General features: G+C 41.5%; 1 protein-coding gene across 3 annotated transcripts in view; it reads left to right on the forward strand.

Annotated features, from left to right (window-relative positions):
• nr2f5 (nuclear receptor subfamily 2, group F, member 5) overlaps nucleotides 1-12,269 on the forward strand; it is a 28,456-nt gene extending 16,187 nt beyond the window's left edge. The window contains exons 2-4 of one of the 3 annotated variants that reach the window (XM_034697047.1): nucleotides 833-1,113; nucleotides 4,233-4,479; nucleotides 10,060-12,268. In XM_034697047.1, the coding sequence (XP_034552938.1) occupies nucleotides 833-1,113; nucleotides 4,233-4,479; nucleotides 10,060-10,379 (848 nt within the window). In that variant the 3' untranslated portion in view covers nucleotides 10,380-12,268. Of the gene's footprint in view, nucleotides 1-832; nucleotides 1,114-4,232; nucleotides 4,480-10,059 lie in introns of all 3 variants that reach the window. The other 2 variants (XM_034697043.1, XM_034697044.1) reach the window with 2 other exon arrangements.
• Nucleotides 12,270-19,202: the final 6,933 nt, after the last annotated feature.

Here is a 19,202-nt window from a genome sequence, read left to right on the forward strand (position 1 = left end):
ATGACTGAACAGGTGTTTTCCAAATGGGCCTTTGAGCACTCGCCGCATCATCATCGCTCCACAGGGGGGTTGTGCGTGTGTGTGTGTGTGTGTGTGTGTGTGTGTGTGTGTGTGTGTGTGTGGGGGGGGGGGGGGGGGGGGGTTGCCATTTGTGTGTATGTGTGTGTGCGAGAGCTTGGCCTCTGCGTGCCCTTTTCGCCTCAGGCTGAGCCATTTGCCAGTGCAGGGAAGGAGGGAGGGGTGAGATGTAACTGTATGTATTCATGTGCGGTGTGTGCATAACATATGTAGGTGTGAAGAGGTGTTATATCTTTACCAGCTGCTGCTTGTCATTACTCATTGATGCACAACAGCAGTGCAGGATGGCCTTGGCCCGGCCACTTTCCAACCGTTCCCCCGAAAAGAGGAGCGCTGACATATTTAAGAGTCAGAGAAATGTTCCCTTCTCCACACTTTTCGCCCCCTTTGACCCCATTTTGCGAACCCCCCCCCCTCCGCCATTTCACATGCCCAATTTCACTCTTTCTTTTCCGTCCGCGTCTCCTCTCCCTACCTCTTTTTCTGCTGCAGGCTTTTAGGATTCACTTGCTCCCTACATGCTGCTTTTGGATGTAGACCAGGTTCAGTTGTTTCCAAATCCTCCTAAATCCTTAAAGTATCACAACAGCCTGACAGTAGTGTTTACCTCCTGCCGAAAAGTATTGGCTGGGCTGAGATTAAGAAACACGCAAAGACAGCAAAAAAAAAAAAGAAACACTGGAAACTGTTACATAACCATGGATTAGAAGTTGTAATTTTTTCATGATTCTCATCTATATTGTCTTGTTTTCAGCTGTGCAACGAGGACGTACATCGAACTCTCAGACCAGCCCCGGACAGTACCTGACCAACGGCACAGATCCATACAACGGCCAACCGTACCTGTCTGGCTTTATATCTCTGTTGCTGCGCGCAGAGCCCTACCCCACGTCTCGCTACGGGGCCCAGTGCATGCAGGGAAACAACCTGATGGGCATCGAGAACATCTGTGAGCTGGCGGCAAGACTGCTGTTCAGTGCTGTTGAGTGGGCAAAGAATATCCCTTTCTTCCCTGATCTGCAGCTCATGGATCAGGTGAGTTGAACACTGTGATGACTGATTCAATTTACATTCAAATATCCTGCTTTAAAGCTGCTGTTGGTAGTCATGATATAAACATCAGTTCTGAGAGAGATTTCGATTGTGAACACTACCCCTCCCCTCTCTGCTGTCTTAACCCCGCCCACAAAAGATTGTTGTGCTTGTTCTATGAGGAAGTAGTGGCTTCCCAGCCAATCAGGGCGACGTAGTGGGGCCGCCACTTGACCAATCAGGACAGGGGGTTGGGGAGTAGCTCTGATTGGTCCGTGATAACGGGAACGAGGGGAATAATAGCATTACTTGAAACAAAGGCATTGGAAAACACAGAGGATTCACCATAATCTCAAATTACTTCACTTACAGATGAGTACCGATTGGTATTATGACCTTTTCTCCAAACCCAGCAGAAAAAAAGGACAGTTTTTTTACACCATTCCTACCAACAGCAGCTTTAAAAGAAAAGTTTAAGATGTGCTTTCTAGCTGGGAGTTCACTCAGCAACTGGTTAGCTTACATTTACATAAACGGGGGCAGTGGCAGCTAATTTCAAAAGTCTTATGGCAACAGGATGTCTCCAAGTTACTGTTAATGGCCTCATCAACAAGAGCCAAGCTAGCTTTTTCCATCCTTTCAGCTAAGCTATGCTCAGATAAGCTAATCAGTTGTCATCTAAAGCATCATACTTGACAGCACACAAGAACAATCAATTCCATTATGTGACTTTCTACGAAAAAGTGGGCAACTCTGGCTAATTTTTAAAAAATCAAAATGGAAAACATGCTATAGGAGGAGTTAACTTTTAGTCTTCAAATGCTAAAACTTAGCAACTAGATGCTTAAAAAGAGCAATGCATTTATACTATAAAATAACAGGCTCCTTAATTGAAATATAAATCCCAAACTTTGAACATATTTGGCCCAGGTCATTTAATAGAGAATGTGAAGATGCTTGAAAGATTTGATATCATATAAAATGAATTACTTTTTTTCTCTTAAAGTTCATTAAAACTAAAATACTGCTCAACTCCAACTAACACCAACAGTCATGATCTATGATTAATAAACGTCTCAGCCTCTGCTTGCCTTTGCGACACAGGAACTGAACCTTTAAATAATAAATAATGCCACACTTTTATCTCTTCTTATTTGTCTTTCCTTCTCTGATAATCATCACCTCCTTCACTGCCACACAGAAAGAAATCACTTGTGTTGTTGCTCACTGAAGGCACAAAACAGGCGCTCGTGACATTTAATATGTATAGACTTGACATCAATCCTGCACGTGAAGATTTATACCAGCTGTAAAGTCTTGGCACGGAGTAATCGTCTGACCTATAAATATTCACATGCACCTTGGGCAGACATAGTGATCACAAATATGTCATGCTATAGTTGCACCATATCATTAATATATCATTAAGGTCATGTCAACATGTAGACTCAGTCTGTCCTGTGTGTCTCAGAAGGGCTTCATATTGTTATGTTGGTTGTGAGCTTTCATTATGGACACTTTATAAATATGTTGTAGTCATATTTATCTTTTCAACCTGCTGTCAAAAAGTATCATAAACACAAGTATTAACCAGAGCTGTTTAATTAGCTACATGTAAATCCTACAGCAGGAAACATAAATCAAATAGGCCATTAACAAGAGGAGACTCTATAAATAAAGAGATTCTATAAATGGTAGTTTTATTGAACATGTACAAAACAAAATCAGCAATGAGTGCTTTGTCCACAGGGGGCGCCAAAATCAAATCGACCCAAAACAGAATGTTCCCCACAGGAGCTTTAATGAATCATTACTGCTAATTAGTGCAAACTGTAGGTGTTGACCCCTGTGTACAGGTATGTTATATCCTGTTTAACAGCTTTACATTGTGAGTATTTTTAGGGGGTCTTTTATGCCTTTATTGAGGGGATAGGTCAGGGTGGACAGAGTAGGAAACTGGGATCATAGAGTGAGGAATAACGTGACATTTTGAACCCCAGCTGTCTGCTTTGACGACTATAACCTCTGTACATTAGGCGCGCAATTTAACCGCTTTACCAAACTGGGCCCCCTTTCTTCTTTTCTAACATATATTTTATATTCAAACAGCCTCTGGCCCAACAGACGTTAAGAAAACAAAGATAAAGGGCACTGAACTTATCATGACCTGGTGTAGCTGTGAATGTTCAATTTTCTGCTGTGATGACATCAGCTTTCACAGTTTTTCCATTCAGTGTTTCTATTAAACACTTCGAATGCTTTGTGTTGTGTGCCTGGCTTGTAAAGTTTGAGCTTTACTTTCTTCTATACTTTATTGAATCCATATATGATTGAATATAGCAATTGTTGGGATGGATTTGTGCATGAATAAGGTTACTAATAAGGCTTGTATTTAGTGTAGTTCAATTTCTTTTGCTAAAACGTTCAATCATGACTATATTTTATTATTAAGTCCTTAAAGAAATAAGCTTAGAGGTTGTATGTGTCAGCACTGTTATGTTCTATGTATTGAAGTCAAATAGTTTGACACATGAACATACCATCAGTTTGATACTTTATTGATGGTCGTAAAATGAGTTAGTGAATACAGAGATGGTAAATGCAATTGAATTATGTGTGTTTGTGCACACATACATACTCAAGCCACCCTGCATAAGTAAGTGCCCCAGCTGGGCCACCCCAGTCTAAAAAGTCCAGACACCCCCCCGAGATGAGGTTCATTTATTACATCACATGGCCTGGAGGCTGAATTACATCATAATTTAATACAATAGTGAAACAACAATAGATAACGTGACACGTGGTACAAAAAAGGTTAAAATGAGAAGTTTAAAACCATAGTTACTAAATAAAAATAAGGAAAACAGGCAAAAAGTCACAACATGTAAAACATACCAAACATCAATGAGTACAGTGATCTCATTGACTTAAACAAGATCAATAACCCCCATCAAAAAAGCAAAGGGGGATCTTTGATTGTATAGTAGCATTACCCATCCCTGTTAGGAGGAATTGATTTCAACATGTAAACATGTTTAGCATTTTTAGAAAGCATTCAATGCTGTTGAGATTGCCCACAAACAGACATGTGATGACAACTTTCTGTGTTCCCTCTTTCCTAGGTGGCGCTGTTGCGCATGTCATGGAGCGAGCTCTTCGTCTTGAACGCTGCTCAGTGCTCCATGCCGCTCCATGTGGCCCCTCTGCTGGCAGCAGCAGGCCTGCATGCGTCACCCATGTCAGCAGAGCGCGTGGTGGCCTTCATGGACCACATCCGGGTCTTCCAGGAGCAGGTGGAGAAACTGAAAGCCCTGCAGGTCGACACGGCTGAATACTCCTGCCTCAAGTCCATCGTGCTCTTTACTTCTGGTGAGTTTAAATGGAGCAAAAATAAAACCATGAAGAGTCAGAGAGGAAAAATGCATGAAATGTCAGTGGGGTCCTGGGTCTGCAACGAAACATAGTGCAAGGAAGGAAAGTTTCAAAACAGATTAAAAGTTCACGACCTAAAAGTGTTAAAGCCATTGCATAATTGCTTATTGTTTTGCTGCAAGCCTATTCATAAGCCTGTTTGTATGCTTTTAACTCAAGCCAGCTAACTACTTAAGCTAAGAGCTCTAACTATTTGTAAAACACTTCTCTTTTTAGTTCAGTGGCCGTATTTCGAATTAATTCATGTAAACATCTCACAGATTTGCATATTTATAGACTGAAGCACAAAAACAGTTCTTAAAATCATGATACCCTTATACAAAAAAGTCCCTCAGTGGTAATTGACCAGCAGACCTATTCCTTTATTCCTTTATTAAGATCCCCATTAGCTGCCACTAACGCAACAGCTACACTTCCTGGGGTCCACATAAAACAAACATAACATACAAAATATACAGGAAATACAAAACTGAAAATACAACAAACATGAAACACAAGAACAGAAAAATGCTACAAACACAGAATACAACAACTGAATATACAACAAAGTATATTGCCTATGCTCTCAAAGAAAACTAGAAACCTCTTAGAAAGGAAAACAAGAGAAACATCAGGTTTAGGAGTCAATGGATGTGTCAGAGGGTAGGGTAATATATGCAGTTTTAACAGTTCACAGTATGATAAAGCTACAGTAACATTATAAACCATATTTATGTAGAATAAATAAATAGATTAAGTAAAAATCTTCTGGGCTTATTATACTTCAGTGGAGAGAAAAAAGTTCAAGACACACGCAGATCAGACGGTTCTTTCACTCGATCTTTTCGTTTAACAAGAGCTCAGACTTATCAGGGATTATGAGTCGAATCTGATGTCAACATAAACATAACCTCTCTCCTGTGAGTAACTTAATTGTTGCTCTGATAGAAAATGAGGAATTAGCAGGCAGATGATCTGACTTCCGTTGGCACAGGAACATTCAGGTAATTGGTTTATTTGTGTATACAGGAGGACTTAATCGCAGGGTATCAAAGCAAATCTAAACAGATTAACCTTTGTTAGAGAGATGGCCAATGGGAGGGATTTTCTTGGGCATCTACACATGGCCAAGATTAACTGAAACGAAGAGTAGAATTGTGCATTTATTTCGTTTTTTAAATCGTTATAGCTCTGTGATAAAAACATCTTGAATTCTTCATCTCCTTTAATCAAAACATAAACTTTATTAATACAGGAAACATTACTGATAAGCCAGTTATAAAATATTTAGGAGATAGTTCTCCTGTTCAATTGGGCCAGCCTAATGCTTTACAAACAGCATGTGAGGAAACAGGACTCAAAGTCTTGTAAATATTTTCCCTTACACTGCTTCATTTATCAAATATTCATTCTCTTGTTGAAAGCTTTGATGCCAGTCTAAAATCAACCTATAATACTGACAGTGTATGATTTAATAAAATCAATCAACAACTAACAAATGACAAAGATAGGTTGTACCAATTAAGAAAATTGACTGCATTCACACAGCAGCCATTTTCTTGCGATGTTGCACAGGTGAAAAGCTGAAATGCTATGACAGCATTGTATAACTGTGGACATTACAGGCTGTAATCAAATAAATCTTGGATATTTGACAGTTGTTCTTACATATTAATGCCTATAAGTCGATGAGCAACTGTAGAGACAATTAAGTGTAAAAACCCAGTGAGATATCGGCTCATACTTAAAGGTAACCCATTAGTTATGGTTGGACAACAGCCAATGCTAACACACATTTGGGGACAACCACAGAAGCTAGGAGTTTAAACTCTTTCCTCTGTGTTATTATACCAAAAGGTATAATAGCATTTAGCCACATTCTAGCCAATGGTAATACTGTCTACTAAGTGAGTGAATGCTAATGTTTACCACTGACCTAGCAAATAAAAATATAAGCATTTTATTGTAAATGTTAGTTTTAATGACTTGGTTTTGGGTACCTAACGAGTTATCAAATATGTTGTTTTAGCCTAAAAAGTTGCCTATCATTTCAGGGGAGTGGCCAGGGGTGCCATTAGCCCCTCCTGATATCTGATTGGCCAACCCAGGTGTCACAATTTTTAACTATGATTGGCTATTTGCCATGTCAGTGTTGGGTCTTGTGTTTAAATCAACTTACAGTGTTGTGCCATAACCTCATTGATTCATACTTAAAATCATAGATATATACTTCACATGTTTATATTATTCGACAATTGAGCAGGAGAGGGAGCAGTCCATCAAAAAAGGTTTTCGGTACCATGAATATGGCAACAAATGTAAGGGAATGTAGCAAGATGATATTTAAATGTTATTGGTTAAAGTAGATATGGTTTGTGGGGACAGAAACAGTAAATCAATTATATTTACTTCATGCCATCCCAGCTGGGCCACCCCTGTCCAAAAGTCTGGACACGCCCCTGCAAATGTTTTTCCACATGCTCTTTGTCTTTTCAGTTGTTGATCAAGTAGGAAATGGCTGCTTTATGGATAAGTTCAGTTTCACCCATATTAAACCAGCATTTATACTTAATGCCCCAACAAGCTAGCTAATTAGCAGTATTAGCTAAACAAACAGAAAGCCAAGAGGTCGTACAAGCATTCAGTCTTTTCTGTAAAAAAAAAAAAAAGGCTGCAGACCAACAGAAAAACCAAATTCCTTTTCATGACTGATTTAACCACAGAGTCAGTTTCTCAGAGGGTCTTAACACCATGACACATTTTTTTCCCCTCTGCTGAGTTGGAATCCAGTTTGATCTCACTGACAAATGAAGCGGACTTCAACTGTACTTAACCCACAACCTTTTCACCTCTGTCGAGCCTGACCGAGACGTGACCTCTAATGCTGCAGCAGATATTGTCTCATTGGCTCTGTATGTAAATGCTGTAGCTACAGTCAGTCATGGTCTCTGCCCTCCATGAATTTGACTGTAATTTGATCGTCGTCTCACACGGTATAAGAGGTTACTTTGCCAGGGTAGCCATGTGCCTTGCTTAAATTACATTTTTACTTTTTTTAAATGAAAGTTTTTATGGTTGTGCGTAATTATCTTCCCAGTTATTCTTGCAAATCTGTTTTTTTAAATAAAGGCAGATCCACCGTTTGTAGAGATATGATTGCTCTTGACAGAACTATCTCCTATATCTTGTTCTCTGGGACATTTAATGCCTTAATAATATACTTTTATGATAATTTATTTACCTTCACTGGATCAAACGCCTCTTTTTGCTTCAGTTATTACACTGAAGTGGACTTGAAGACAAAGAAAAAGCCCTTGCTATATTTGACTGCTTGTTTCCAAATCTCTCTAAAAAATACAGCTGACTTGAGCTCACACCCTAACCTTGTTTAACAGTGCTCTCCTTGCTGACTGCAGACAAAACAAATCAAAATATAACTGTTTTACATCTTGGAAAACCCATGAGAGAGGCATTGTTTTGATACTGCTTTCATACAAACCCCGTTGAGGTTTATCCTAACAGTCATTGGGCTCCAGTGCCAGCCAAAATACTGTCACTTGTGGGATACTTCACTTAGAGATCATGCTTTGTGACCCAGGGGGAAACGGATTGTGAAGAAGCCAACACTGAGATGTCTCTTGTCCTTGTTTTTCATTGCATTTCCCTCTTTTCTCCCTCGCATGGCTTGTCAGATTCACTCTGCGTGCACCTAGCGTCTCTCCTTCTTGAATGTGTGTGGCTGTGGATCCACCTCTCCCTCTCTCCCTGGCTTTCATCAGCCATCTCTCCTTCATGATCCCATCTATTATTGAAACCAGTCATCCACCCCTCCTCCCTATGCTCCCCAAACCCAACCCCGAGCCTTGCCCAGGCCCAGGACCCCTGCCCCCACCACGGGAGTTGAATTATGTATGCTGGGGTTCAAGTGAGATGCAGGATTCGCCACAGCCTCGGCCATGACCTACATAACCCCAGTAGCCCTGAGCATCCCATGTGACTCGCCTGTATGCGGGCAGATGTGCCCACATGTACAGAGCCAAAATTTGCACATGTCTCTCCAACAGAGGACAATGCAGTTAGTGGAACGTGCATATATTTTGAAATTTGAACTTAATGGAGACAGACATGCACACACTACATAGATTAATAAACCTGACTCCTGCAGACCTGGTAGGATGAGCTAACAAGCTGGGACAATCACCAATCGTCTTTAACCTCCCTCTGAGTCCCCTCCCTCCTCTCCCCTTGTGAAGCCCAGTCCCATCACGCTGCATCAGAGGACGGGCATCTCAGCCCTGCCACCCTGATCCCTCACCCTAACTGACCCGGTGTGTGCCCAAGGATCAGACAAAAGAACACTGCGCTTGGCGTGGAAGGGCACCCACAGAGCTGTCGCTTCGGCACGCGAAGTGGTTTCAGTCACATAGACAGCTTTGCTAATCCCAAACAGGCACTGACTGCCTTGTCACGCAGGACCCAAAATGGCGGCCCCAACAAAAAAGCAGTCCATCTGCCCCCTGAGTGGAGGGAAGTGCAGCTGAAGCGGGAGCAATTATTCACTTAGAATGATGAGAATAGTGGCCGCAGAGGGTGGGGAGGGGTTGACACACTCGATTAAAAATATGAGGTAAATTAATTTTTTTGTGGTGCAGGACTGAGGCTCAGCAGGGCAGGGTTTACACAGGGGACAGATCAAAGTGTGAGATGACAAAGGGGACCTACAAGGCAAGGTGACAGGTTAAAACCTATGGGCCAGCGCTTTTACGCTGAAAGGACGTGCTGGAGGAGAAATTGCCCTCATCAAAACCTTTCTTCTAAATGAGGGTTCACACAGGGGGCAGAGTCGGAGAGCCCTCCCTCTGAATGTACAGTATGTGGCACAGTACAGTAAAGTGTTTCTTTGTTTTGAGTTCACACATCTCTGACCTCCTTTGCTAAATCCCCCGTGCTCTCCCCTGCACACAGAGGGTGTGAAAAGTACCGCGCGCCCTGTTACACGCTCTCTCGGCTGTGCAAGACTCTTGCCAAGGTGTGTGGGGGGAGGAGGGGGAGGCAGAACAGACCTCTAGCTGCTGGGAAAGGGAACACCGTAGTGTGCTGTGAACACAGTCCACAGGGGTGTAGCAGATACATATCTCTACAGTGGCAACCTCGATTTCCTCAGATTCAAACAACCTTTCTCTTCAGGCTTCAGAAATTTGAAAGAGAAAAATATCAGCTCCTACAGTTTTATTACCCCTCTATGCCATCTTCCTCATTTTTCTCCTGCAATCAAATACAATATTTAAACTGTTTGTACACATGTACAGCATCAGGTCAGGACCTCATATTGAGCCACTAACTTTGAAATTAATTTCACTTTGCTAGAGCTTAATCTTGTTTTCAAAAATCACCAAACATGTTGAATTATTGCTCAGAAACAGAAAGAAACAGAACACAGACATATGGCATGAGTCCCACTTACTGTGTCAAAGAGGTTAATTCAGACACTTTATTGAGGATACACCACTAAACTTTATATTTTCTTCTTCCCTCTAGATGCCATGGGGCTGTCTGACGTTGCCCATGTGGAGAGCATCCAGGAGAAGTCCCAGTGTGCCCTGGAGGAGTACGTAAGGAACCAGTACCCCAGCCAGCCAAACCGCTTCGGGCGCCTCCTCCTTCGCCTGCCATCCCTTCGGATCGTCTCCTCTCCGGTCATCGAGCAGCTGTTTTTCGTCCGCTTAGTTGGCAAGACACCCATCGAGACACTGCTTCGTGACATGCTTCTCTCTGGCTCAAGCTACAACTGGCCCTACATGCCAACCGTGCAGCGCGAGAGACCGATTTCCCTCCACTACAACGAAAATGGGCCGTGAGGTGCAGAGACAAAGAAGAAGCTCCGAAATGAAACCCAGGCTGAACATCCATCTAACTTTCCAACCATCCTTCACTTCCTTTAATTGTCTGTATTCTACAGAGGAAACGTCGCCCTCACCATTCCACTGACAATATCATCCATTACCGTCCCGGTTTCACGAACCAGCCAATCATTCACCACAGCTACTGCAGAGACTCTGTGGCCAGTTGCCGTCCCACAGTGGACGGTGCAGGTCTACACTGGAGATGTGGCATGAGATGGGCCGGTTGGTGGAACGGGATTTTGCACAGTTCACCAGCAGGTCTGTTTGACTCTCTTCAGATGTCAGTCTCAACCTCATGAAAACAGGGGCAACATAGACAAAACATTTGCTCGACGGTCGGTGCTATGCCTTCATTCACAGAGGCTGGGCATGGAGCAAGGGCTTTACCAATGGGACTCCGCCAGCAGGAGCACGAGGCCCGCTGTATATTCACCAATTTTAAAAAGAAAGCCAGAAGCCATTAAGAAAAAGAGACAAATGCCAAAATGTCTTGGACTTTTGCAGAGGACAATTTTTATTGTGTGTGTTTGTATTAGCACTGTTTATATGGAGAGAAAACTCATGATTGTGTCCATATGTACAGTATATCGTTGATTCATAGGCATCTATAGCATATTAGGGTTCAGTGGGGAAAGCTCAGGTTCAAAGGGTAGACAGACAGGCAGATGGACAAACATGCCAATACCAGTTCAAATAAAAGTCCAATCCCAGCAAAATTTACACTTATCAGCAGCCTGTGCCAAAGCTGAAAAAAAAAACATGTTTGGATATTTTTGTGGGAGAGCTGGCGATTAAAAATTAATGTTTGGTTTGTCTAAAATTCGACTATATAATTGTTTTCGGGTCTTGGGGGAAGAGACGGTCTGTAAAAGAAAAAGTACAAAATTAAAGTTTAGGCACTTGTAAACTAGTCAGACCTACACTTATTCACTCCTGTACAATCACAGCACTGGTAGATTCCTGCTACCTTTATGCCATTTGATTGATCTTCCTTTATGTAAAATGGAAAGACTCATTTTAACTCTGTACACGTTGTTATCACAGAAGTGACACAACAATCCATGTTTTTGTTTATAGCGTTGATTGTCATTATTGAAGAAAATTTTGGATTGGGGGCGCATTTTACAAATTTAGCTGTACTTGCCTTAGAACAAAGATTTTGTCACTGAGCATTTATCTTATGACTGTGCCATAATCTCTCGTTACCTGTTATAACAGGTATTATGTCCATTCGGGATTGGAAGTGAACTCACATGACGTAAAAAGTATTATTGTGCACATAAGGTCAGAAAAAGGTTATGCAAAATACAAAGATGCAAAATAAATGCATTATTACTCAGTATCAGGAAATTCTCATACAAAAGGCATTTGTGCTTTTACTTCAGCAGCACTTTAATGTTTGGACCTCCTGCGAGTTCCTTTCCACTTCCTGATGATGTGTCACGTAGGGAAAACCCCCTCGACTCATGTCATTTGAGCTTATTGTACCGATACCGTAGAGAAAAGTATCACTAACCTATAAAACCTCAGTCTATGTTACAATATTATCCCAGTTGGACTTATGACTGTGACTTAGCTTAGAACTATTTTAAGTTGTTTTGTTTTGTTTTGTGTGCTTCCCATTTTTGGAAGTACCTTTTTTTTTTCTTGACGACCTGTGTCACATTTCCATCATGGCTCGTTTGTATCAAGTTTTGATATTGGTAAAGCCATCTGGGACCTTGGAAATAAGTCTGTTGATAATGAATTCACAGAAAGTTTCTACAAGTTTGTTTTTATCCTCTCTTCTTTTGTTTGGCAATATGGATTATCCATTAAATGAAATAAAATTTTGTTGTTCACAGTATGTTTCCTACTGTCTTTTACTGTCATAAGTGAACATGTTTGTTGGGTCTACTGTGCTCCAGTTAGCATAATCTCATGATTTTTAACCCACACAGAGTTCATCTTACCAAACAACTTTGTTTTGATTGATACATTTAAAGTTAAATTGTTTGAAGCCACAGTTCAAGCAAGACCAGGAAAACACCAATAATACTGTGGGAAATGGCGGAAAGATATTTTGTGTTGGTAGGAAACATAGACTGTATGAAATATGGACGTAGTATCTGTGATGTCACCCATCTGTTTCTGAGGCGCTGTTTTGAGGCCAATTGTCGGCGGCAGCCATATTGCTGTTGTCGAGCGATTATGACGTAAAGAGGCGGCCTTTGAGCCTCCTCGCCAACAGCTCCAGTGTTCCCGCCTGTCAATCAAGTCAGCTGTGCCTCTCATTTGAAGACTCGTAATCTCAATATCTTAAAAACTGCAGCGTTAGAAAAAAATTCACCCCCCGTACAGTGTGTGGCTATCAAGAAATGAGCTATCCAGACTACACTCGTCTTTTATACCAGGCTGTAAACATGTTTATGTCTGCTGTAAAGATCGGCTTTTTTGATTTGGTGTGAATGTGGTATCCGGTAATTCTGGAGCCAGCCTCAAGCGGATCCTCGATGAACTGCAGTTTTTAGCACTTCCGCATTGGACTCATATTTTTAGACCAGAGGTTGCTGCTTGGTTGGAAAATATAAGCATATACAGTAGCCTACATCAAACAGAAACACAATCAACACCTCCACCACCATTCCCATGTTTGTTGTCCAACACTTCTGACTCTTCTTCTCAGGTGTAACTTTTTACTCTAAGTGGGGCCCTCTGGTGCATTGAAATACAATGAAAAGTACGCAAGGGCCATATTGGTTCAATGTACATATTTATATTTTTTTCAAAAGGAAGCAAAGCATGGAAGTGGGGTCGTAAAAGTGTATATCAACTAATTGTACCAACCATAATAGATACCGGTCAGCTCAACCCCCTCAATGAGAAACTGTCAGGAGAAACAGCACACATGCTAGGCTACAGTTTTCTGCAGAAGGGGGCGATTCTGACACGGGATTAAGCTCATTTTGAAAGACTCCGGCCCAAGCTAGTGGGGGGCGTATCAATTCTGTGGTATCGATATATTGATTCTCACACACTACTCATTTGAGTATCGTTATTCTAATAAAATATCCATACTAATTAATAAATGCACAATAAAAGTGCATGTGTCACTTCTTCTGATTCTTTTAGGGTAACTTACTCCAAAGTTTTGTACCGAAGAGGCTGTTTCAAGCTTTCCACTCAGAGAATTTAAATAAAGGATGTTCATTGTTTATGTGTTTTTCTAAATTTATTTCATTGTTTAAAAAAGGCCACCAAATGATTTGCATATTAAAGTTGTTAAATGAACAGTATTTGTCATGGGAGTTGTCTTTCAACTCTCTATTATTGTTTTTAAATCAAGTATCAGCATCGTCATCGGGTATCGAATAAATTGCCAAAAAAGTATTCGGTATCGTATCGAATCCTAAAAGTGTGGAATCACCCAGCACTTCACTTTGCCACGTGAGAGCCCATTTGTTTTGGCACTATTTGCGGACACAGCACAGACGTGCTCTTCCGCCTGCAGCGCACTGATCAGCTGTTTGGGTCTGCAGCTTCAGAGAGACAAAAATATTACCAAACTAAGCAATGAGTGATTCTGACAGCGCCGATGACATGCTGTTTACTACGGACACACATACGTACACACCCTTATGAGCCGGAGTTTAGAGGGAAAATGGAAAAGTGGAGACACTTCTATGCAGATCTGGAGAGCAGGCCAAGATTCCCACTTACCTGGTGGTGCAGGTGTGTAAACTGCGAGCTAATGCCGAAGAACCGATCCGATACTTCGTCAGAAGTAAGACTTTGTAACAACAATGCTTCAGTCTGGACTTTTGGGAATTAAGATTTACCAGCAGATCAAACAGGGGCTGCAGTCTGCGACGCTCACCAACCAGAGTCCACTGCTGTAGAAGTTTGTTTCTGACTTTCTTCAATGTTCAGGAGTTAAATCAGAAAACCAGGAAAGCCGAATGCAAGTGCATCCGCAAAGTAAGTGTTCGGCTTTGATTGTTTTTTTATTGCATTGTGATTATTATTTATACAGTCTATGATTGTGACACAACCCATTATCTGCACCACATGTTTGCATTATCAAAATACACTGTGTCAGCTAGTGAAGGGGAAGACTGAGCTGATATAACAAATCCTACACATATAACTGTGTAATCCTGGTAATCCTAGGCATTTGATGTCAATCATAATGCAAAGCTTAAAGGTGCAGTTGGTAGGAATGGGGTAAACAATAATTCTTTTTTTCTGCTTTGGAAAAAAAGTCATAATACCCATCGGTACTCATCAGTAATTGAAGTAATTTGAGATTATGGCGAAATCTCTGTGTTTTTCAATGCCTTTGTATCAAGCAATGTTAGTATTCCCCTTCGTTCCCTTTATCACGGACCAATCAGAGCTACTCTTCAACCCTCTGTCCTGATTGGTCTAGTGGCGGCCCCTACTAGGTTGTCCTGATTGGCTGGGAAGCTGGCACTACTTCCTCATAGAAGAAGCACCAGAAGTAGGGGAAATCTGGTGGGGTGGGGGTAGTGTTGACATTGTAAATCTCTCTCCAAACTGATGTTTATATCATGACTACCAACAGCAGCATTAAATGCAAAAATTGACAATATCAGTGTCACTACATTATAGATCAGATTAGCTGATCAGTGCGCTGCAGGCGGAAGAGCAGGTCAGTGTTGCGTCAGAAAATAGTGCAAATTAGGCTTTCTGGTGACAAAATAAAGTGTTAAAAAAATTCTCAGTAGAGCTTACACCTGAACCATGTTGAGTGAAATTGGCTACATTATGTGGCAGAATCGGCCCTGTCTGCAGAAAAGAAGCCTAGTTTGAGTGCTGTTTCTCCTGCAGTTTCTCATCGAAGGGTCGAGCTGACTGTCCTAAGCCTTCTAAGCATGCTCCACAGTTCATATACTTGGCTTTGTCCCGGAAGGAAGCCTATTAGCAAACAAAACCTCAACAGAAGAAGAAAGAAAGTAAGCAAGATGATGCTGTCAACAAAAGTAAATTGTAGAATATGTTTGAAAGGTGAAGTTTTCCAAGTTTTTACTGTTCAACATACAACCAGTGCTTGTTTACTGGGACAATGACAGTAGTCCAACTAGATTACCTAATGGAGCTTTAACTGTATCTCGACTTAATTGTGCATATAGCTATATATATAACTATACTGATGTGACAACTCTTTAGTCAACCACCCTGACCCAGACTTTCGAGAAAAATGGCCACCAAGTAAATACAGCAAACTGCTGGTGTTGAAATTTGTGGTGCAATCTTGAGATTATATTTGCCCATCTATCCACAGGAGCAGGGTATTTTCTTATCGAATCTACTGACACCAATAAAATACTTCAACCACAGATCATTAAGTATAAACAATTCTACCGCCTGCTTTCAGATATTTCTCTTTCCAGAGAGCACTTTGATTCAATGAGGGAAAGAGGCACATGTGCCGATCAATACCTCAGCTCAATCAATGATTTTAAACAAAGTGGGGGTTTTCCTGAGCTCATGCTGGGATGCAGCCCAAATGTTGATACAGGCCTGCTCAATGCGTGACACAGAGCAAACAAACAGCATGACTCAGTGTGAGTGTGAGTGTGTGTGTGAGTGTAAGGGAAACAGAGAGAGAGAGAGAAAGAACACACATGGTCTTTGACCTTTGGGTTCAAGGTGTGTCACAAAGTGTGTGTATGTGTGTGTGTTTTCAAGAATGGTAAATATATGCTGCTGCTGTCGACTCTCAGTAATACTCAGAGACAACAGGGACTTGGACAAGAAATTAACCATTAACAATTTCCTACATGATGTTGCGTTCCCTCCCTCTCACCACACACACACACACACACACACACACACACACACACACACACACACACACACACACACACACACACACACACACACACACACACACACACCCACCCACTCATAAATGCACACATATCCAAAACCACAATCCCCCACATGGTAACCTTGTGCCCCTACACCTAACCTCCCCCTCTTCCATCTGCCTCCCCCAACCCCTCAATCCCCAATCCTGACCGCCCACCGCCATCCCTCCTCCTGTCCCAACCCATGCATTCATGTGTTTGTGTGTGTGTGTGTGTGTGTGTGTGTGTGTGTGTGTGTGTGTGTGTGTGTGTGTGTGTGTGCGTGTGCGTGTGTTTATGTGTGTGAGTGTGTGTATGAAGAGTAGCCGATTGACTTATGCCTTCATTTCGGAGCTGTCACTCCTGGCCAAACACCATGACCCCTCAACCTCCATTTTGGAGGCACACGTTTTTTTTTTCTTTCCCTCACCATATGAATATAAAAAACACATGTGGCCCAAAGGTGTGTGTGTGTGTGTGTGTGTGTGTGTGTGTGTGTGTGTGTGTGTGCGCATGTTTATGTGTACAGGTAAATCAAACTGACATAGCTCCTTTGAATGGCAGGAGCTGAATTACTTTTGCACTTCAATTTTGCACACCTGCCATTTATTGCAAACACCGCGCTCAGCATAAACCATAAAAGGAAAATACATTGCTTCAAGATACAAATCCCAGCCAGTAAACACTAAAACCATGTGCTAGATTTACAGGTTATCTCTTTGTGGGTACATTACTTTGCAAATTACACTTTGATTATGGTTGTAGGTCTCTATTGTGTCATATTATGGGGTAGTTTAGTGCTTTTAGTGAAGATTAGTCTTCCTATTTGTGATGAAACCACAGTGACTCTTCTACTTAAGTCATTTCTTGAATTTTTTTAAGGGGATCGGCATAGTCAGAAGCTATTTTAGGTTCTTCCTCCATGTCCCTTTTAAAACTTAGTACTAGTGTAAAATAAAATCGTATCACTCTCAGCAGCAAGATGATCTCGTCCACAAAAATATAAAGTGATCACTGTCTTTTTGTACCTTAAAACATATCAACTTCAGCAAAGGGGTGGGTAGAAAGTTTGTATAAAAAGCAAATTAAATTAACTAATTTTGTGTTAAAAGTCTGGATGTTTGTATGTAAAATTGAGCCATAAAGAAAGATATTTCAGCACTGTCAATGTTACCCAAAAAAAACCAGTTCAAACTTTATTAAAGCTGGGGTTGGTAGTCAGATTTAGATACACTTTTTGTTATACTGGTTAAAATGATCTTTATGTCCCAATGGCAATCAATACATAATGTGTTCTTAAAAAAGAGTGAGAAAAAAAGCTGCAATCTACAGCCGGAGTAAACCTGGGAAAACACCAACCAATCCCTGCCATCAGGAGCCAGATTATGAAACCAATCAAATCCCATCCTGCCGTTCTGCCCGCCTCCTGCGCGTACATTTCATGTTTGTTTGTGTTTTTAACTTTCACTATGATAATGTTTTGGTGTTTTCTTACCGCTGAGTGAGACATGAGTTGACGTAGTGCAAAACACAAAAGATGTGCTGAGGACCGGTTTTGAATCTGTCACCATCATATGTTCGCAAATCAGCGGCGCGAATCAGTGGCGCTCGTGCATGTGAGGGTGTCATTTTGGAGGAGCTCCGAAGGTAGCGGGGGGGTTAGACGTAGTCCTGATGAAATGCTACATTCAAATTCATGCTAGTTTTCCGTAACTACCAACGTCTGGTCAATATTTGTACAAAAATATAAAGTGATCACTGTCTTTGTACCTTTTAAGATTTTCAAATCTTAAAGGTACAGTGTGTAGAAATTGGAATATTTAGCAATACCTAGCAGTCAGATTCGAGATTGACAAGCTCCCCTGCTCACCCCTTCTTTCAGTGAAGTAACGGTGGCTTTCAAGGACAGGAAGCTGCTGTGTTGCATGATATGTATAATCCTCCATCCAAAAGGTCTATCTGTACAGATCCTTTAGCACACAACAACCAATCTCTAATTCTTTGTCTTCTAATCGGTGCATTTCCGGTGGATATTCTCTAAAGGCAAAAGGGTGTTTGTTACTAGTTTGTCCTCTCTGTGCTTCTGAGGAAACATAGTGGCCTCCTTGAAAGGAGACCCACTCCTATGTCGATGTAATACGCTCATTCTAAGAAATGTGAGACCCCACACATGACAACAAATAATTTATTATTTGGTTTATTATTTTTGTTCTTATGATGTGTGGACAGCAACAATATCGCCAACATAGCACACCACACTGTTTGTATAACCAGAATCCTGACTCTCAAAACCGGAAATCTTGCAAAACCTTGTGCGATCCGACATGACTTTATAACAAACATGGGAGATGACGGGCTGGTAAACATCGCTAGCTGCTTATCTACCTGGTACATCCATTGCAGAAGTTGTAGTTGCTGCCACAAACCAGCAGGTTGGTCCTCAATTTTTGACGTCCATCTAAATTTGTGCTTCATGTTTATTTTGCCAATTTTTCCGTCAGCTTGCCTCCCGTTTGGCTAACATTTGGATCCACAGAGTGCGTGCTCAGCTGTTCCCCCCCACGTGACAGGATACCTGATTGTAAATATTTAACATGTTTAATATTTATGATTTCAAAGTGTTCTTCTGAGCAGATCAGGGGAAGTCAATTCTCTCTCAACAGACCTCACACCATGGGGAAATCTGGCAAAATAATCTTTGGAACTGTCAGCTTTCACCTAACTTAGTGAGTTCCATAAAGCTGCAGTGTACGTGTTATGATGTTCACATTTACACATGCAGGACAGACACAAAGCATCCATCTGAACCGTCTGCAGGTAGGCGACCGTACCAATCAGGTCCCAGGCAGAGGTCGAGATGACAAACACAATAAGGCAGCAGATACATCACCCCGTGTGCTCTGACAGTAATTGTCCTGGGTCCGTG

This window comes from Notolabrus celidotus, chromosome 12 (assembly GCF_009762535.1).
Source record: "Notolabrus celidotus isolate fNotCel1 chromosome 12, fNotCel1.pri, whole genome shotgun sequence".
Lineage (NCBI taxonomy): Eukaryota > Metazoa > Chordata > Actinopteri > Labriformes > Labridae > Notolabrus > Notolabrus celidotus.